Source organism: Tachypleus tridentatus, chromosome 4 (genome assembly GCF_004210375.1).
Source record: "Tachypleus tridentatus isolate NWPU-2018 chromosome 4, ASM421037v1, whole genome shotgun sequence".
NCBI lineage: Eukaryota > Metazoa > Arthropoda > Merostomata > Xiphosura > Limulidae > Tachypleus > Tachypleus tridentatus.
In genome coordinates this window covers 43,911,052-43,933,965 of record NC_134828.1, presented here as the reverse complement: position 1 = coordinate 43,933,965, position 22,914 = coordinate 43,911,052, and the positions used below count along the sequence as shown (strand labels likewise).

The 22,914-nt window shown below is 34.7% G+C and overlaps 1 protein-coding gene across 17 annotated transcripts in view; it reads right to left on the bottom strand.

Moving 5' to 3' along the window:
* Window positions 1-22,914, bottom strand: part of LOC143248987 (bromodomain-containing protein 8-like) — a 154,349-nt gene that overhangs the window by 56,698 nt on the left and 74,737 nt on the right. For 14 of the 17 annotated variants that reach the window (XR_013027314.1, XR_013027315.1, XR_013027318.1 and 11 more), the window contains 4 exons: window positions 21,718-22,179; window positions 17,827-17,990; window positions 13,940-14,041; window positions 2,164-2,755 (listed from right to left, as the gene is read on the bottom strand). Coding sequence is in view for 9 of the 17 variants with exons in the window: in XM_076498085.1 (XP_076354200.1) it covers window positions 2,164-2,755; window positions 13,940-14,041; window positions 17,827-17,990; window positions 21,718-22,179 (1,320 nt within the window). In the remaining 8 variants the exon portion in view is untranslated. The remainder of the gene's footprint in view (window positions 1-2,163; window positions 2,756-13,939; window positions 14,042-17,826; window positions 17,991-21,717; window positions 22,180-22,914) is intronic. The other 3 variants (XM_076498089.1, XM_076498092.1, XM_076498087.1) reach the window with 2 other exon arrangements.

Genomic DNA, 22,914 nt, shown 5'->3' with positions numbered 1-22,914 from the left:
GAGCTTATTTTTGCATATGACACTCACTAGTTATAAACATGGTACTATGTACATCTTAGAACAATGATTTAGTACTTTTTTCACTTGCATAAAATAATAAAGCATTATGATTAGTTTTTACCTTGCATGGATATTTAATTGCTGTCTTGTAAACTGAATTTTAAAATCATCACTTTTTTTCCATAAGTCAAAATTTCAAGCAACATGAATTACAACATGAAACAAGTATATGTCAAAATACTACTATAATAATCAAATTTTTTTTATTTTCTTACTTTTCCTATGAATAGCACCACACATTCAAAAGTTATAAAAAGAAATAAATCTGCTGGTAAATAACCTGAATATCTGTTATAAAAAATCAGGTTAACTGTAGACTTTTTTTTTCACATTCCTCTTAAATTGTCCATTGCAACTCAAAAACAGTAGCTAGAATATTTAATAAGATAACTACTTCATTTCGCCTAACTTGAGCTTAAGTTAATAAATCAGTGCAATAAAACCAGAGTGAATATGAAATAATTTAAATGCAGTAATCCAATCTTTAGGAGCTGTCAACCAAGTTTTATTTCACCTATCATTAACAGTGTCAAAGGAGTCAATCTTTAAGTCAGTTATTACATGATATTTAATAAAATTATTTATATATAACAGTTTTTTCATTGTTAGAAAGCTAAGTATTTTACCAGACAGCAGTAAAATCAAATTCCTAAAATATAATTCTGGCAAATCTTAAATTACACACGATTAATTTGAAACTAGTTATCAATTAAATAAATATATTGTATTATAAGCCTAATGTATTGACTTTTTGTTGAAATAGAAAATGTTTTCAAGTAATCTAATAATGAGATTTTTCCTTTTCACTAAAATAATTCCATAAAAATAACAAAATGAAGTAGTGATATGTTCAGAATAAGGTAAAAATATTTATTATTTTTAACATTAATTCAATAACTGATTACGATCACAATATTTTCACGTAATAATGCTAATTCTGTTACTACAAGTATAAAGCTCCATTCTTGCAGCTACTGTATATACTTTCAAACAGGTATCATAATCTGGCTGTGTGTGTAAAAAAGTATGTCGTTCTAATCTAAAATTAAGTAGCACAGAAAGCCTAGCCTTAATCATGCAGATATGTCTGATCAGCTCTCATATTTTGCTATCCTATATATGGACACATTTTCATAGCCAAGATTTAATTAATCCCTCTAGCTCTCACCATCTAACAAGAATGATGGAAATGGATAGCATCTAGGGTAAATTAATATTTAATTGTTCATTATCTGTTTTGATAATAATAATAATAAAACTCCTGCAGTTTATAAAAATAAGTGTACCTCTACACTTACACAATTCAAACAATGAAGCAAACAGAAATGGAAATATATTTGCCATAAACATAAAACAGGACTTTGTATGTGTGTGTCATACTTGCTAATAGCCAAAATGTTTAAATTGATTTGGTGACAAACGTTTTATTTCACCAGCACTGCTACCAAATGTTTAAGTAATTGTATAGTTTGTTTTACCATTTACTTCTTTGTTCTTTGAATTTCATGCAAAAGCTACACGAGGGATATCTATGCTAGATGAGTCTAACTATAAGACTAAAGGGCAGCTAGTCATCACCATCAACTCTCAAGCTACTCTTTTAGTAATAAATAGTGAGATTAATTGGTACATTACAAAGCTCCCATGGCTAAAAGAGAGAGCATGTTTGGTGTGACAAGGATTTGAACCTGTGACCTTCAAATTACAAGTCAAGAGCCCTAACCACCTGGCCATGCTGGACAATAATTTTATAGATGATTTACTTTGTGAAAAGCTCAACTGAAAATCAATAAAGAAACTGCCTTTGTTAATATATACAGTTAATTTTCTATACCATATAATTTTTAACTATTTAAGACAACTTCAAATCAAAATGGGTTGTCTGATAGCCATAAAATTGCCATGACAATTTGAGAAAAAGTTAAATAAATCTCAATTCTATCATTTTATTCTTCTCTGTGTTTAAAAATTATTCAAAAGTAAAAGTTGAATAGAAAAGTTTTTGTTTACTTGTTTACAAATGAGACAAATAATTATCTCTTAAAGGTTCTTACTGAGATATGATCAGTATGTTATCACAAATGAGAACATGTACAGATTTACCTTTTTTGGGGGGAGGTGGAGCCTCTCCAGGGTTGTTGTCAGGATATGAATCACTAATAGTAGATGGTAAGGGGGGCTTTTCAGATGTTTCAGGCAATTTTTCTTTGTGATTTGAGATCAATACAGGTTCTTGAAAACCTTTAGATTGATCTTTCAATTGAGATGTTTCCTTAATTTCTTTCTTTCCTAATGTTTCTTCATGATCTGCTTTTTCTTCCATTTTTCCTTCACTTTTCTTTGCTGTTTTTATTTCACTGCTTATACTTTGTAGCTTTTGACTGTCAACATCAATTTCACTGTCATCTTCATTTTTTTCTCTTTCTTTTTCATCTTCTTTAATTGTTGATTTTTCAGGTTTATTATCTGATACTTTTTTGTAACAATTTAGCTTTAAAAGACTATTATTCTCATCTTCAAAATTTTCTTTTTCCATGGTTATTGTGTTGTCCATACGTTCTTGTTTTTCATCTAATTGTAGTAATTCTTTTTCCATTTGCTTTTCTTCACATGGTACAACTTCATCTGTAGAACTAGTCAATGGTTTAGAAGGTGAATCAGAGACTGTACTGCCTTCAGATGTTTGATGAATTTCCTATAAACCAAATTTTACAAGTGAAAAATCAATAAGTAAACAAGCACAGTACAAGTGTACTCCCATATTTTAAAATTTATTTATTAATTTTAAATCTTTATCAATACAAATTAATTAATTTCTGATAAATTACCTTTAAATACTGCAAATGTAACCATGGCAATAAAAACAAGTACTAAAAGAATTTTTTGTTTTTCAAACTCAATAAAATTAAGTGACAGTTTCACTTGTTCTTTTTAAGTTAACATTTTCTTCCAGTGAAAATGCATTTCCAATAGGTACTCACTCCATCACCCAAAGCTATTGACCTTGATTTGCTTTATAAGCATTGCTAAAAATTTGAACAGTGCATCAATCTTTTATACCCCTTTAGTTTTTGCATCATTGCAGCAACATATGTTGATCAAGTGACTTCCTTCCACCAATCACATTGCAGCATCTCTGCAATCCTCACTTTTGTGAACTGGCATATACAAACAGAAACACCAGCAAATCAGTGACCAAGAAGAGTGGGAAGTGAGTGAGAAAAAAGAAGTGCCTACAGCAAATGCATGTTCAATTAGTAAATGTTAATTTCTGAAACAATAACACCTCTTATCATTCAAAGCCAGAATCTCACATTGGTGAGATGGAGGAGCCAGTGAAGGCACAAGAACAATCAAACAATTTGGAGAACAATGACAATGAAAAAAACAAACAGGTGTGCTGCATGTAAAATAGGATGCACACCTGTGGGGTAGAGCATTACTTTTGTAACAAGTATGCACTTCGCACATAAGGCAGGATCAAACAGAATATGTGACTCTGGCTAAAGGACCATATGTGAATAGGACAAGTGTGGTCCACCCAGCAAGAAAACATCTAGCATCTTGGGATACAGCATATTATGCCCAGTAACAGCCCAAGGACAAAATTCAATGGGGAAGCTCCTTGCATAAATTTATAAGATCAACAAGTGTGGTCTGCCTGGGCATAAAACATCCAGGGAAAGTGCCTTGGATTTTTATCAAAATAATCAAGCATGAACAGCCTGGGCAAAACATTAAGGGCAAGCATCTTGATATATGTTGGATTATGTTAAGTGCAGTACAGCTTAGCAGAAAGCATTCAGTAAAAGCACCTTGTCTAGTATTTTTTGTTCCACATTTTGTACACAATAAACTGAGAGATCAATAAGTGTGGTCCACCCAAGCAGAAAACATCTAATGAAAGCACCTTACATAAAAAAAAAATAATAGTCTGAACAACTGCGATCATCCTAGGCAAGAATATCCATGAGAAGTGCTTTGTGGTTATTCAATATAGCAAGTGCAGTCCATCCAGACAAAACACACAGTGGAAGCACCTTGCATTCATATTGTATGTTATGATCGATGCAGTCAACCTGGGCAAAAAAAACATCTGAGAGAAATGGTCTGGATTGAGAATATTATGATAGATACAGATACACCAACAGATAAATGCATGGGGGGTGGAGTATATTTATTAGTAGACAGGTGCAACATTAATTTTACGCAGTCCTGTATGAAAGTATAAAACACATCATATACTGCCAATTTTTTCCAAATGGAAGGGATTGCCTCAACCAGTTATATGCAACTGCAACCTCTGCATAGATCCAGACTAAAGCTGGATGCAACATCAACCCTCAGAGCCTACTGTACAAAAATGAAGCACATGATTAGAGGAACACATTCCATTTACGCCAGCTAAACAACACTACCCTACTTTCTGATGAATAGATTTTTAATTTTTGTTTATTACTGCTTGATTAACATTCAGGAAGATACCTCCATAGTCCACCATTCCAGTGGCTCAGAACAGGAAAATGGCAAAAAATCCCATACTCCATTAGAAGATCAAGGGGTATAAAACATAGTGGAAAGCCTGGAGGAACACCAAAACTGGAGACAGTGCAAGGGTGGCAATAAAAAATCCTACCACTTCTGATTTACTCATTTGAAGAGGTGGCAGGGATGATCAGATATATGCTTCTGCTTTACCCATGTACATTCCTATGTTAGCATGGTCCAAAACAGGCATATTAATGAAGGAAATATACTGCAAAGAGAAATCTATTATCAATCTTGTGGAACATCCAGTCTCAACAATGTGCAATACTGGTCATGAGTATATTGTATTTTATCATTTCACAATAGTTAATACAGTGCATATATGAAATATATTAAGTTTGTTTGTTTTGGAATTTCGCACAAAACTACTCGAGGGCTATCTGTGCTAGCCGTCCCTAATTTAGTAGTGTAAGACTAGAGGGAAGGCAGCTAGTCATCACCACCCACCGCCAACTCTTGGGCTACTCTTTTACCAACGAATAGTGGGATTGACTGTCATATTATAACGCCCCCACGGCTGAAAGGGCGAGCATGTTTGGCACGATGCGGATGTGAACCCGCGACCCTCAGATTACAAGTCGCACGCCTTAACGCGCTTGGCCATGCCAGGCCAATATATTAAGTATATCTGGACATGCAACACTCATCACAGAGTAAGATCTTTAATAAAAGAAAAAAGGGGCATGCCATTGAGAAAAATTAAAATGTACATATAAAAAAGATAACTTACACAGCCACAACTTCACTGAAGTTTTAAAGATTGCAACAGTACCCCGAAAAAGAATAACCAGCTACCCAATAAAGAAAGTGGGAGATGAAACCCCAATGAGAAATAACTAACTACTCAATAAAAAAGTGGGAGATGAACAGAGAAGATGTAGTCCACATGCCGACTGAAGAATTTCCACCAACAGAGGTGGGACACTGGGGAAAAGATAAGGTCTGAACTGATGCAACAACACCTGAAACAGACTTCAGGAAAAACGAGACAAGGATGAATAAGCCAACTGAATCAAAAGCCAAAATCAACTTGTAAGAGTGGAAAAAGAAAGATCACAATCCAAGTAATGTTGCCAGGAGATGAAAAAGCGGGAACAAGAACCACAGAAGGAAGCCACACAAATAATGTAACACATACGAGACATAGAAATCTATCTGGATCAAACTGGAAATAAAAATGGCAAATGGAAGGAAGAAAAATTTCCCTCACGAGCTGCCAAAATTTTGGGAAGGAAAGATCTATTTGAATAAAGAAGAACATAGTTGAAACAGTACAAAGTGAGTGAAACGTTGATGGCATACATATCACACCCAAGATGCCAACAGGTGAACAGAACAAGGAAATGACCTATAAAGGACAAGTGAAACAAAGAACAGGAGGACAAAAATTCAAACAGAGGAAGAGTAAGGCAGTGAAGAACACTGACATCTCAATCTAAAAAGACTGCACAACAAAGAGATCTATGATTCCAGAAGGAATGCAATAAAAGAGAAGTCCACATTAAATAGTACGAGGAAAAACAGATGTGGTATATAAGGCTGCTCAATAACCAGCAACAGATGAGACTGAAGTCTATGATCAAACAGACATGTGACAAAATATGTAACAAGAGGAATAGTAGATTGAGAAGTGAAAGATCCCTACTCAAAGACCAATGGAAGAAGATGTTTCAGTTATGCTTACAGACAGACAATGAAAAAGGGCAAATAGAATGTGCTAAAAGGGAAGTTACATACTGAGACAATCTGGATCTTTTCACCAAGGATCTAATAAGTTTCAAGCATGAAAGTAGAAAGTAGAAAAGTCAGGATGAATTACCAGAGACTGAGATTAAGATACAAGAGATGGAGTAAAGGTTAGAAAAAAGCAGTTTGAAGCCAAATTAGACGAGGAATACATGATTGTATTAGGCAGTAGGGAGCAATCAAAAGGATCCAACATAGAGACTGGACCAGAAAGGTATCTGCCACAAGGTTGAATGCACCTAATCAAAGATAAGAACTGGACTGATGAGAATTGGTAATAAAATGATAGGCAATCAAGACCTCTACTTTGGTCATCCATAGTCCTGAAGAAAAAGCCCACCTTAGTAAGAGAAAGAACTCCATGGTAAAATGGGAAATATTAAAAAATCAGTTAAGACAGGGCAGTTCAATTATGAAATCCCAGACCCCAGTTGTCTTGGGTCCCACAAATAACCTGGAGGGAAAACTTGGAAATGATGGTTAACAGTCTTGATAGTTCTCTGTGACAGAAGAGACCATACTGCCTCAGACAGATGCCTACTAGTAGTAGGATCCTGATATATCAGAAAGGATAATTTGTATGGAAGAAAATCGAGGAAAGAAATGGGATAAAAAGTCCATTAAACAAAATCTGAATAACTCAAGGACTATTAGCAAATTGTTGCCAAGATTACAAAATCAGTCAAATGAAGCCCTACTACACCAAAACCCACAGAATAGTCACTGGTACTGCTGACACTGTTTAAACCTAATCAAGAAACATGATGAATGGTAGAATGGCACAGTGAAAGGAACAGGTAAAGGATGGGAGGATTCACAACATGGAACAGTTGCAAACAGAATGAGACAAATGATCAACCAAAAATGTAAGAGTTGAGTGTTGCCTTAAAGATTCCACAAGTGATTACAAATGCACAATAATATCCACATAAATCGACTGATGGAGAAAGGAGACCATCCACATGTCCCAAAGATAAGTGGATGAAAAATGAATCAAGGACAAGACACCATTCCTTCCCAGAATACCCTAACAGTAAAGAATCCACATGTGAAGGAAAAGAGCCAAAGAGGATAACTGCACCACCATGGACAGAATGAGGGAGAATCTCTTAGTAGATCAATGGAGTGCCTCAGAAAGCAACTGAATGATAGACAAGGACTGTAGGAGAGTTGTAAAAGCAAAACAAAGGCATGAAAAGTGGAACAAGGGATAAACGGATAGAATTGTGAGGGTCAGCTCCCCATACAGAAAAAAGGGATTCTAACTGTTGAGAAGCAAGAAAAAAAGTAGCCTGTCTGAATGTAAGCCAAAGCAAAATGATCCAAGGCCAGTGGAAAGAGAGAGGCATGTTAGCACCAGCTTGAAACTGAGAAAGAAAATACTCAGCATGGACCCTAGTGTCAGAAGGAGCGAAACAAAGTATTGTGAGAAAAGGGTGCCATGTAACAAGGAAATATGACAAATCATGTCTAAAGAGGCTGAGTTAAACCTATCATATTCCACAAAAAAGGCTTAGGAAGACACAGCATAGCTGGGTGGAGAAAAAAGGCTTTTAAAATCCTCATTATCTAGAACAAGTTTGACAGTTTCAGGAAGTAGTCTCACAATATCAAGAAAAGAAGGTTGACTCATATAATGATCAATCTTCCAAAATATGAAAGCAAAAAAATACCTCAGTTATATCCTTACAATTCAAAGCCCGTGTAATGAGGTACAGAAGGTAGTAGAAGCTTCAAAGTGGTAACATGAACTTCAGAATTCATTATGTTATGATGAACTTATTGATTAATTGATCATTTTGGTGTTTTATGGCACAAAGCATCTAGGCTATCTGCACCAAATATACAGTCAAAAGTTAAAATTAAAGCAAATTTAGTAAAATCCATAAAAGGAAATTAAAAGTAAAACAAAACAAAGTTTGAAAATAAAACCAATCTTTACATCTAGTCTACAATGTTAAGAGAAAAACTACACTAATACAAGTTGTAAAGGACAAAAACCACCATCAGTCACCTGAAGTTGGCATTTCCAGTCCTGGTTTGGAGTTATTTGATGTTACAGCCATTTTCTAATTTCAAATTGAACAAGATGTACTTGAATTCTTAAAAGAGAATCACAGTAAAAAAAAGTCTAATGTATAAATTAAAAACTTAAATAGCATTTGAAAGGTTAATGGCCTTTAAAAAACTAAAAACATTTCCCAGGTGGACAGTGTCACCATCACCGATAACACTGTCTAATGTTATGAACAAACCTTGGGACAGAACATGTTTAAAATGGTGCCATCATTGAGAATTGTAAAGATGGCAATAAAGCAAAATGTGGCTTGTTGGTCAGAGTTTTTTAGCTTATCATGTTCTTTGATTTGGAAGTGATTCACCAACATGTAGTCTACTTAAAACAACTTCCTCTTTCCAATCCTTACAGAAGCAAGATGGCCAAAGTCCAATATAGGGTTTTATTTGGAAAAGCTCATTTTCACGTGCTCACTCCAAGTAAACTTGGACAAGCTCATTTTGACAAGCTTGTTCTCACAAATACCAATGTGGCCCGGTATCAAGAAAACCTGGATAGAAGTAGATGTTAAAAAGAAATGGGCCAGTCAGTTTTAAATATCTGCAAGAACAGGGTGTGAACTAACATCCAATATAGTAACCAAAGTCCAATATAGGGTTTTTTATGCCAGGGCCAGTAGAGAACTGAGTGAATCAGTTGAGTGAATCACAAATAGTGCAGTTTGAGTAATACTTATCTTCTAAGTGATCCAGGGCAAGAGAAATGGCATATAGTTCAGCAGTGAACAAAGAAGCTGTAGAGGGGATTCTGCGCACAACCACCGAACCACAACAAACCATGCCCAATCCCACACTGTCACCTGATTTCTAACCATCTGTATAAGTAGGAATGGAAGAATGGTTCAAAATATCTTCTGCAAATAACAGACAATATATCTAATCAGAAGAGTCTGCTTTTCTCAGATGACTAAAAGACAACTCACATTTGGGGACTGTACGAAACCATGGCTGGATGGGCTGACCAGTGGGGATACAGCAATGTTATCCAAGGACAGACCCAATTCATCCAACTGCACTTGGATACGAAAGCCAAAAGGAGCAATGGCACATCATCTGTTCTGAAAAAGTATGGCCCACCAAGAGAGGTAAATTCAACCCCAGGTGGGATGCTTTGGTGAGGAATGAAGTTTCAAAGCATATAGTTAAGACAGTTGCAAATGGTGGAGGTGTAAAGAAGGTTCTTGAGACTATGTATAACATCTGAACTGGGAAAGTGTGGAAAGCCCCAGTGCAAAGCCAATATCCTTGATGATGAATGGGGTCCAGCATCTTTAAGACTGATGGTCTGGCAGAGCCATAGACCAGTGATCCTTAGTTGAGTTTTGATTGAATAAGAGCATAATATATCTTTTGCACAAAACATCGATCTCTCCCCAAGTGGTAGAAGAGAGGACACGGAGGATGTTCAGTGCTCTTGTACATTTGATCCATAGCTGCTTGATATGTGGTATAAAGGTCAGGTAACAGTCAAGTGTAAGCCCCAAAATCTTTGTCTAGGAGACCACAGGCAGCACAACTTCACCAATACGGAGTTCAAGATCAGGGTGAATGCCCTATTGGCGACAAAAACTGCATGCAAATGGTTTAAGAGAGAGAGCAGCTAAAGCCATTTGCTATGGTCCACTTCAGAAAACGATTGAGTGCAATCTGTAGCTGCCGTTCAATAAACCTCATGTTTGACAACTGACATGAGATGTGAAAGACGTCGACATAGAGCCCATTTGCAACGATGAGAGGAAGTTGTTCAGTGATGGCAATAATGTTTGTACTGAAAAGTGTGACACTAAAAACACAGCTCTGAGAGACTCCAAACTTGGAATATCCTGTCCATTAAAAATGTTTAATAAAATTGGGCAAATAGAGACGTAACCCATATATATATATGGAGGTCTCACAAAATGCCATGTTTAACACAAGCTTTCTTGATGTCAAAGAATATTGATACAACCTGTTGTCATTTGAGAAAGGCTTCTGATTGATGTTTCAAGTTGAATCAGGTGGTCCATGGTGGAGCGCTGTCATTGGAACTCACACTGGGTGGATGAGAGGAGGTTGTTTTATTCGAGGAACCAAACAAGACAAGCATTAACCATCCTCTCTAAGGTCTGACAGAGTCAGCTCATCAAAGTAATTGGATGGCAGTTTGAAGGAATCTTGGGACCCTTCCCAGGCTTAGAGAAAGGTAGCACAATAACCTGGCACCAAGCATCAGGAAAGATATTCTCCTGCTAGATCCAGTTAAAAACAATCAGAAGAATCTCAAGAGAAGCAGAAGATAGATGGTGAAGCATTTCATAGTGTACATCATCAAGTCCAACCATCTTGATGGCTAAGAAGGTAGAGGAAGAAGCAGAAGTGTTAGATACCCAGCAAAAGCTTTCACCTAAAGTATTGGCAATGCTCTGAGTATCAGCTACTTCCTGAACATCAAAGAGCAAGATTGAGGGGGAGACAGAATTATATTGCCCACTGACCTTTCAAATCTTGTCCCATATGTCTTTGGAACTGGTGGTAGAAGATATGCTGGTTGTGAACTTAATCCAACATTCTTTCTGGCTTTGACATCTTAACTACTGAGCATGTACACGGGCCTGCTGGAAAGCGATGAGGGTCGAGAGTGTGGGATATCTATGGAAAATATCCCAGGCCCTTTTTTGAGTCTTCTGTGCCAGATGGCAGGCAGGATTCCACCATGGACAAGGATATCATGGAAAACATGTTGAGGTTTTAGGAATGCATTGAGTAGCTGCTTGGAAAATACAGTGAGCTACCGCTGCCACAGAATCGTCTGTTGATGGCTTACAGACAATTGTAGGATCAAGTTTTGCGAGAGCAGTGAAAGAAAGCCAGTTTGCGTGATCCAGCTTCCACAGGGGCACGTGGGTCAGGTGGCATTGATCATGGCCAGTCTCTCTCAAAACTATAGGGAAATTATTACTGCCTCTCAGATTATTGTCAACCTTTCATGAAAAATGAGAGCATAGGTGAGCATATGCTGATCAACCAACAGTGTCACTTATCCATGCACTCATCCATCACACAGCCTGTCATTTCTGTACAAAGAAAACTGCTAAAAGGTGACTGTATCAGCAGGTTTCAAAAATGTTTCCTGTAAGGAAAGACATACAAGATGGTTGGAAGCAATAAGTTTTGATGTCATCCAATTACAATGTAAACCTTGATAGTTCCATTGTATCAAGGTGGCCATTTTTATTTATGTGTAGGTAAATTGGGTGGAAAACCCTTCTGTTTACAACCACGTCTTTTTTATTTACTGTCTTTATTCAAGGGAGCTCTATCGACCTCCATGGATCCTGCCCTCGGTCAATTGGGCAGGTATTTATTGTTGGAAGAAGATTCCAATGACTGAAAACATGAATGAATGATGGTTTTAGAAGATGTATCCAAGGAAATGCTCATACCAGGAATCAAAGGAAGTGGATCTTGGGATTTGTTAAGATGTATGTAAGGGACAGAGATGGGTGATGAAGTTGATTCATCAACTTTTCCAACCATGGAAGTCAAAAGACTTTTCATATGCTTTGAGAATGATTATTTTGGAGGCACAGAGAGATCCATTTGCACTCCCACTGTAGTAGTGGAACAAAGTGCAGCAGCGTACATCCAAGATGAAGTGGTGGACAGCAACTTTCAAGCCACAGAATAAATAATGTTATGAATCATTTTCAAATGCTGCACCTCTTTTTTCTTCCAACCATTTAGGGCAGGAACAAAAGTAGGATGAGTGAGAACCATTGCAATTGACTCAATAAGGGTTCATTTCACACACATAGGCATCATGGTCCTTGCCACTGCAATGAGCACATGTCAATGAACATGACATCTTTGAGTGACCAGACCACTGATGCTGGAAACATAAGATAGCATTTGGAAAGTATGGCCATACCCTGCAATTAAGATAACCTAACTTGATGATGGCAGGTGGAACGTGGTGATGTAAATGTCAGAATAAGGATACTGATCAGCATCATAATGCCATCTTTGCAAGTGGAGATATGCCTCACTGCAGAAACTCCTTGAGAGGAGAAATCAGCGAGAATCTCTGACTCAGGGATGTTCTTCAAATCCCTCTCAACAATAACTCCTTGTGATGAATTCAAAGTAGCATGAGGTGTAACCTCAAGAGGTATATCCCCAATTGCCTTTGAATGCGAGAGTTCACTGTGTTGAGATGTGGATGTTTCCACCAATATGTCACCAGATCAAAGCTTCTTTACTGACTTTGGAGAGCGAGCAAGTCCCTCTAGTCCTTCCTGAATGAAAAAGTAAGACATTTGCTTTAAAGGTTTGTCTGAAAGAGAATGTAGGATAAGAAAATGAGGTACTAGTGTTACAGATGTTGAAGATTGCTGCTCAGAATCTTCAAGACATGGTTGTTTACCTATGGACTATTTTTCAGTATTTTATTTAAGTTTTTATTTAGAAGACCTATAATGAAAAAAAAGAATATTTCAGTGCCTACTGACCCCACCCACCATGGAGCCCTACGAGGGGAAGCATTATAATGTCAAACAAGACACTGCAGCAAAGCCAGGGTTTCGTGAGCACTATACCCAAACACCAGCATTAGATACAATGTCCACAACACCTGTTGAGAACATCCAACACTGGTACTTGGTTGACCCTAGCCCAAGTGAACCAGCAGATTGACCCAAGGCCGCCCATCTACAGGAATTCAAGGCCAAAGTGGTGTGTTGGGGTTTGACCCCTCAACCACCAGGATCATTTCCCCTTCATGGGTCGCCCCGCACGGCAAACAGGTGGGTGGATGTTTAGATCCCAGAGGAGGTAAACTAAAAGAACAGAACCTTTCCTAGGAGGTTCCCTGATCACGTACAGGAATCCACACCAAAGGAGTAATGATGAAGAATTGTAAAAAAAATTAAGAACAACGAAAGTAGGTTACCATGTAAAACTACAGAAATAAACAGTAGTCAAAAATATTTTCACTTTATATGAATTATTAAGGAAAGTAATATTTGAATAAAGCTAAATCAGTAAAACATCTGCATTAGAGCACTGTCTAATGAAAAGTGGTAGTTTAAAAGGGAGCCATGTGCTTCAGGAGTTTGTGTCACACTCTTATTGGTGGAGGTTTGTCACAAAATGATGTAAGTGCAAAATATAGGGTAAGTGAGATTGCAAGGGGCATGTGAAAAATATTTTGCACATAGACGATAGCACTGAATAAGAACAGCTGTATATGTGGAATCATAGATAAAGGACAATATCAAAACAAATATCTTAAACTTGCAGTCAAGCTACCTAGTGGACTAATAAAAGATGCTTGAATTGTTGCCAATTCACTTGTTCTACTTTACCCATTCACCACTTTACTATAATTTATTTGTTAAATTTTATTTTACATATAAATAAGTAAGCGTAATTGATAGGAATAGCTTACATATCACTTCTAGGAAATCCACATACATTAAGGCTACATGTATTATTGATTGGAAATCACTAATATGAAATACTATATACTTACACTTACTGATGCCTCTATGAAATTTGCTACTGAGGCTTTCAGTCTGCTGAAACTAGGTTTTGAAAAATTGTCATCTTGTACAATACTGGAGCTCTGAATAGACTGAAACATGTTTGAAAATGTTTAGACCATACATTCTTTATTAAGTTGTTATTTACTAAGTACAAGAACTACACCATAGTCAGAAAGTTACATTTTCAGAATTAAAATGAATTTCAGCATGAATAACTTAAACATAATTTTTCAGTGTTATATAACTTATGTAAGGGGATCTTACATAAACTCTACCCTCCTGTCATAAATTATATTCCATTGAAAGCTTAGTAACTATGAAGATTCAAATTTCAGAAGGCAGGAGGGGAGTACTTGAACCCATTTGAATTTCATTTTAATTATGAAAATGTAAATTTCAAATTAGATACTTACTTCTGAAATACTGAAAACCAGAATACCCACATTATACAAAAAGATGAGAACTGACCAAGATGAAAGGAAATTAAGGAAAGGCATAATATATACAACAGTGTTGGAAAAGTTTATATCTTAAAAAAATCATAGAAATGTTAACAACATTACTTTCAACAAGAAAATTAAAGTGGAAAATTTGGACTTGTGTAAGATCCCTTGAAGCTTGCACAAGTCACATAGAAGGTAGGGAAATGGAGAAATGTGGAGAAATGTTGCATGGAGACACAGGAAACAGTAAGGCCAAACAGCCCATGGCCTGACCATTTTTTCATGGCATGTATAGCTAAAACTTATGTATTAAAACTTCCTTCTTTTAATTCAATATAATACATTGTGTGTATTCAGTATTTGCGGTTAAAGTGCTTTAAGATTCAATCTCACAGCATTAAATTTTTAAACATTTTCTGGGGGAGGCAGGACCTGTATATCCTAGAAATGGCAATGTGGCACTGGCCTGTCACTCCAAAACTGCTTCCTACAACAATGTGAATAATCTGCAATGAATAAAGAACATTTGAAAAGATTTCAGTATTATGAAAGATACAGAGTTCTCTCCAAGACCCTAAACCACCAATAGACGTTCCCAGCAACCAATTAGCAACCCTCACAGAATTCCCCATGATGAAGACAAACTTCATGTTCAACAACCACAACTATAAATAAACAAATGGCCTAAGCATAGGCAATCCAGTATCACCAGTTCTAGCCAATATTTTATGACATAAGTTAAAACACAAGCAATTAACACAGCATCACATCCACCATTATATTGGTACAGATATGTAGACGACACAATTGTGGGATTCACATCTACAAAACACACACTTAATTTTTCAATCACATTAACTCTATACATCCCAACATTAACTGCACATGTAAACAGAAAGAAAGCAATCAAATATAATTTCTTAACCTCAAAATTACAAGGACCGATACACAATTTAAACAGAAATCCACCAAAAAATCACCCATACTAGACCATTCATTCCTTAGGACTCAGCACATGAAACAAATCAAAAACTCAACATACCAAGAAACCAAATAAACACAGCCATAAAACTATGCTTACCAGATAAAATTAACAACAAATTGGACAAAATAAAACAATACTTCATCAACATCAACAAGTTTCCTCCACAAACCATAAAAACCATTATATGTACACACCTAGACAAAAAGCAAAATCAACTAACAAAAGTAAATATATCCCACGAATTACAAAATCACAAAACCAACATTTGGCAAAAACTAGCAACAAAAAAAGACATCCCAGTTAATACCAAATTTATTTAAAAACCAGGCACAAAACTTAAGTCTATACTATGTAAAAACTACACTGACATTATTTATAAAATACAATGTAATAGCTGCCACAGCTTCTATATTGGAGAAACAAGTAGAAAAATGGAAACCAGATTCAAGAACACTGCAAATCAAATAAACACAACATAACCATAGAAAACACCCAAATACTAAATAAAGAAACAAACATAAACAAATGCAAAATTAAAGAAGCCTTACTTATACAACAACTCAAGCCCAAAATAAACCAATATGAAGGAACACCTTTATACCTATATTAATAAATATATCCAACATCTAAGCATGCCCTCTACATTCCTACACTTAATTACACAACCACCTTCAAACATGTGGTCAGCTACCGGTCAGTAACCCTTTCTTTTTTTGTGAACCTGACGATAACTGAAGGTCGAAACGTTGTTCGCTCCTCTATTAGTGCCTTCTCTACACATACCAGTGGTTTTTAAATATACAAGATTATCATAAGTAAAGCATTTACATTTAAGAAGAAAAAATAAGAAATTACATTTAATTTTGTAACAAAAATATTTTCCATATCAAATAGGAGTACTTCTGGCCTAATTTAATGAATTGTTTTTCAATCGAAGATTAATATAAAATTTCCAAAACACAAACTAATATCTAACACAAAAGTTAAAAAAACATTCAAAAGTGTTGTTCAGGAGTAAACAGCACACAGTGCAAGGATGTATCTCAACACGCATACACAAAAGAAAAATATATTTGTTTTTAGCATACCACCTGTGTAAACAACTTGACAACTAATATGTACTAAACATACTAACATCTGAAAAATTATAATTTCCATATTTTATAATTAAAAATGAAAGCCTGTTTTTTTCTTTACTTTATTGAAATGCCTCATTACAAAGAAGGTTTTGTTTACTCTAAAAAAAATCATAAGCACAATTCTTGTTCTCAGCTATTCATACTTCATAATGATTTATATTGCTGGGTGGGTTCCTTTAGATTACTTGGTAAAAAGAGAAGGTAAAGTAAGTCCAATTAATAAAAGTGAATTCACTTTAGTAAAAAACTGTACAAGTTTCAAACAGTTAATGACAGGCCTAACTTTCCAAATACATAATGTCTCATTTCCACATACATGTTAATTTGTTCATACAAAAACAATTACGTTCTGTAATTCTATTAATTCTATTAACTTCAAAATTTACTTAGCTAAACTAACTAACCAGTTGATTCAAAAACCAATTTACAACTTCATCTTGTCTCATTTAACAAGTATTTTACATTGCTCAAAACATTTCCTAAACTTTGAAAAGATTTCAGAAGTTAAGTCATGCTCTCAACATGCAAAATCAACACACTCCCTCTAGCACAACAATAACACAAGCATCTAAATTTAAAAAAAATACAGTCAATAGCATGTATAAAACCATCTGTTATTTAAAGATAAAACGTTGTAACCTTTCTGCACAGAGCAAAGAAAAATGTTTATATAATACTTTATAAGACATTTATGAGCATTAAAACCCAGAAGTAGCTTACATTAAAAGTCAAGAACCACAGAAACATCTTTCACCATTCTGCAACTGTCCCTTTTCCACAAACAAACACAGAAACCAAATCAAAAATTCTAGTGACCTTCAACACAGTATTTTATTCACTTAAGAAATATTGGTTTCAGAAATTTTAAATTGGGGTACTGTAATTTTTCATAACAAAGTTTATTTATTTAAATGTTCTTCAAAAATTCATAATATAAATGGAAATAAAATAATATAAATATTACATACAAACTGGAAGTCCAGTTTAAATAATGTAGAGACTGTTCGTGTTCAGCGCATGGTCTGCTTATGAGCTACCATTCTGTCAGCCACTTTGACATTTACTGATGATTTTTAGGATTGTACGACTAGAATGTGCTACAAAAATTTGTGTGGCAAAATATAGCTAATTCTTCACTATATACAATGCTATCCATTTCAACTTACTATTTAAATTGAGTAATACTAAAATTTTGGAGAAAAACATTTATATAACCTGTAAATTAATAATTACATCTATAATACAAAACAAACTATCCAAAAACTCCTAACCTCCTGAACAAAAACATGATTTTGTTAATTACTTACCTCCTTTGCACCTTCACCATTACTTTCTTGTAGGACACTTTTATCTTCATTTTCTGATGAAGTCTTTTCAGCATCAAATATTAATGCATCAGTTTTTTTCTCTAGCTCACTGTTAAACAACTCTGAATCTTCTTCCCTGATGATCTCAGACACATCAGATATTCCTACAAAAAATTATCTTGTCAAATAGATGTTTGAAGTATTCACAGCTTGTTTTGCAAGATCAGTTATTCTCTATCCACATATTACGAGTTTAATTCACATTACAAATAAAATATTGAGCAAATAAAATAACAGAAACTTTATAAATTTTTTTACCACATCAAGTTAAAATTTAAATATAAATAATCTGGCAATAAATTATATCATAAGCTAATGTATGCACAATATTTTCCTTCATGCTTTACCACAGACTAATTTTTATAAATCTGAGGTGTGTGTACAATATTACACAAACATCGGAGACTGAATAAGTTATATCAAAATTATTTCGGAGGTTCATCAGACAGTTACAGTCGATGTTGCCATGTCCAGTCATTCTCTGTCTGTGTATCTTGACAACAGCTTTGCAATGTAGTTTCTAGTGCAAATGACTTGTCATAATGTTATCATGACTATAGCACATCAAACATCCATGTTAGCTTCCCATATATTATATGAATATGATGGTTTCCAAGTGTCCATTCCAAAAGGATGATTGTGCAGAAACCCACAGACACTGCATCTAGTGACTTGACCAGTTTGCCTTCACATATAATAACATGAATGATTGTTACATATTCCAGCTGGTTAAAGCATGCAATGGCTGAACTTGAGATGTGACAAGAAATCTGATTTTAACAAACGTGTATCTTATAGCTTTGTTTCCAGATGAAGATCCTTCTTGATTATATTGCAAAACTGTTTGTTGCCTAGGAGCATGTGAATAGCATTTGTCTCTGCCTTTTGTGTTCAAGGGTACTCACTAGTTACAAGATGCTATACTTTCCTTACCATAACTAGAATCCAACTTGTTGCAGGTCTCTTACTGGATGATTCTTTTGTCTCAAGTTCAACCATATTCATTTGTTCTCCAATGCCATTACAAACAAGGGAAATCCCAGTATTGTAAATTCTGTACCTTTAAACTAAATACATTTTTATGATCTAAGTGTATGGTTATTTCAGGAAGGAAAAGACTTTTACATACTTTTCCCAAAATCAATTTATTTTTGGTGGCATCACACTAACTATATGATGCCAAACAATATAAAAATTGTAATTCTGATACATTCCTTTGACCTTAAACTTTATATTGGCTGTGGATGTTATGTGACATACTGATCAATCTGCATATTCAAAATCATTTTGATATAAAGTACTCAGCCCTCTGTACACACACACATAATACATACATACATATAAATATCATAAATGGATTACATGTTTTAAAACCAAGTGAAACTGAATGAGACTACTTTAAAATTTACATAAATATTACAGAACAATACAAAAAGAAAATATAATTATACTTGTAAAAATGTATCTAAATAAAATACTGAGTCCAAAAGTGATGAATCTGAATTTACATTCAAATAAAGACTATATATTAGAAACAGTAAGTCTAAGATATGGTGAGACAAATAGTTAGGATGTAGAAAAATAATCATTCAGAACTGAGTAATATTTTGGAAAAGAATGAGTAATATAAATAACACACCTACTTTACAAGTTATCTAAATGCATTTGGAAAAAAAGGACAAAACTATAAACAAAAAGTTTACTACAAAAGACACACACCCTACATAGTGTATTCAAATATTATTAAAACAAAATATTTTTCTATATTTCATTGCACTTATAACAAAGTGCAGACTAGCCAGTGGAAACTTAAAAGACTATGTACCAGTACAGCTGGCAGAACAAAGTTGCATGTGGCAAAAAAGCCAAGAACATCATATTCCCATTACTTTCCATAGTTCTTATGAATGTATCCCCATAACCATCTATACATTGGGAGCCACCCATCCAGTTCAATCTCAATGAATGCTTGACCACCTAGAAAAAAACCACACCAGATGCATCTATACTTCCAAAAAAGCTTTACACTATACAAATCCATACCAGCCGTTTTAAACATATGTACATTACAAAGCCAAGAAATATATTTTTCGATCAGAAGTTGATTAGAGCCAAGTATATGACTTAAGCTCCAGCTTCCTACTTACCACCATCAGTATAGTAATGCCTAAAGGCACTATGAGTGGCCAGATATCAGCCCAGTTCAAGTTGAATAAGTGACTTCTAGACCCTCCCCATACTATCATTGTCAAATTAACCAAGAAACAGATCCTAAAATTAAATCAGTATTGCCAGTAGATTTTCATAAATTATATCAAGGCCCTCTTGACTGCAAGAAAAGGTTTAGCAGCTACGTATGAAACAACTGCAGAGGAGAAAAGTCTTGAATTGAACCCACAGCATTATGCATGCCACTACTTTAGCCAGCCAACAACCAAGTACCATTTTACAAGGTCTGTTGAAGGCATTCAAGTTAATGAATTGGACCTTGTGTTTGCTGTTAGGTAAGTGTCCTTATTTTGTATACATTCTTCTTTCAGTTAATTTATGTGAGTGTACATGGATGTATAAAAACCATAACCAAGATATCAATCATGAGATTTCAACCTGAAAGAAAATTGTCCATTACCAGTCCTTTTTGTTGTTTATTAAATGATAATAGAAAATGTCTGTGGTCATAACAACCATAAGCACAAGGCATATTCCATCTATCAGGCATAATCCAAATACAAATGTCAAACTAAGTAACAACCATGGAAGATGAAATTAGAAGTTAGGAGTTGACTTCTTGGCTCACAGAATCTCAACTCCTAATGCATTTCACTCTCTGCAGCCAGTTGTGGGAAGGCAATTACTCCTACAATTTTGATATAAAAACCAGTTGCTAAAATAACCTTACAGCAGAAATGAATGACCCTAAATTTCTAAACTATATGACTCCTAACATCCACCCTTTAAATAACTATGACAAATGATGGTAACTGGAATTAAAATCCCTTACCTTGATAGTTTAGTAGTAATTAACTAACCATTCATACTCTTCCCATGATAAAACATATTCAAGTATAGCCCAGGTAAGGTAAGACAAGCTATCTGAAGTTAGCCTTTCCAGTCCAGTATATGAAAAAAGTCATCGGATATTTTTAAGACTAGCTTTGGAAGAGCCTGAAAGGCTTGTGTCAAAACATTTAATGATTTAATTACTGAAAAAGTAATTTTTATCAAATTACCATATTTATTATAAAAAGCAATTTTTTATTCCCAATCTTTAAATCCATTACTTTATAATTTATTTGCTCAAAATTACTGTTATTACAAATACAAGTGAGGAAGATGGGTGCTTAATGGCTAAAAACATGAAAAGACAGTGGGAGTTTAAATATTGGGGCTCAAGGCACTCAACCCCTAATTCCTAATTTGATCTTTCATAACTGCTGCCTAGTTTGACATTTGCATTTGAATCATGTTTCATGCATAGATTAATCCCAAAGTTTTGGGTGCTATAACCACAAATTTTGAGTAAAAACGTATAAATGTTCTCTAAATGAGAAGACATTTATGCAAATATTTGAAAAACAAAAGATAGTTTGCAGATCATTAACTGAACTATGGAGAAGTGTTAATATGTTAATAACATTTCCTTCAGATTTAATCAATTTATTTTCTGAAAAAATTCAAAATACATTATGTGGCAATAGGTCAAAAGTAAGAAAATATTATATTACATTGTTTACAACAGGTATGATTATTTTAATAAAACTATTATATGAATATAACGTAAAATTAAAGTTGACATTGTTTTATTGTGTGAATAAACATTGAGATTCTTACCTTCAATGTTTGTGCCTTCAAGTTTAATATCATCATTTACTTCTGCTTTTTCATACTCTTCCACCTTTGCTTTATTTTCTATTGTTTTATTGTCTAGTGGCAAAAGATGTGACAAAGAATGTTCTGATTCAACTTCAAATAGTTCCTGTTTCACAGTTACATCATTAGCTAATAACAAATCAGATGTTTCATTTTCTGTTACTATATTACTCGGAATATGGTTGGAAGGTGTCGAAGCTTCAGCTACATCACTTGATGATGACGTAACAGTACCTATGATAGAATCAGAAGCTTGTTGAGATGTAGTTGATGAAGTTGTGACTGCTGTTGAAGTAGCGTCTATACAAAAGGTGGATGAAGGAATATTAACAGAAGGGGCATCTTTGGAGAAGAGTATTGGTAATGAGGGAAGTTTTCCAGGTAAACTTGGTGGCAACTCTAGTAATTTGGACAAAGTTGGTGCTATAAAGATAAAGAAGTACTGCTTTTGTAAATACTTTAAAAAACTTCATACAAACATGGGAAAGACAAAAACATTATACATAATGGCAAATACACCAGCAGGAATTTTAGAAGTTACATGGTATTTCTTCTTTTGAAACTTGAACCTTAATATAAAGGATAAAGAAATACTTAACTCTTGTTTTTACACAGATCACTAACAATGGGGTTCACATACTGTATAGTATCAAATAAATAAATGTTTTTGTTCATTACCTACTCTCAGCATAAAAATATTAAATCACATGTAATAGTTAGTAGGATTAAATGCAGTATCTGTGATACTTTTAAATTGTCAATGTTAAGAGGGGCTTGGTCATCAATAAAAGTCATAGACCTACATGCAATTTTATACATAAATAAGCTCATAAAAGGAAGAGCATTGGTCACTGAAGGAATAAAGCTGTTTTATAGAGTTGCCAGTGCAGTGAAAGTCTAAGATTTCCTCTTGTTGCTGCCAACAACTCGTAAAGAAAAGTTGCCAATGTTTGGCACATTCAGAATGGCTATTCATGTTACTTCATTTAGATCAACATCAGTGCAAGGAAAGTAAGGACAACTGAGGTTCACTGTGGTGATGTGTCATCTGAAAAGTCTAAGATTGAATAGGGCTGTCTGTATACGACTCCCAGACTTTCTCAAGCCAGATCAATGTAATCTAAGCTCTGGTTCAAGCAATTCAATAGTCAAGAGAGA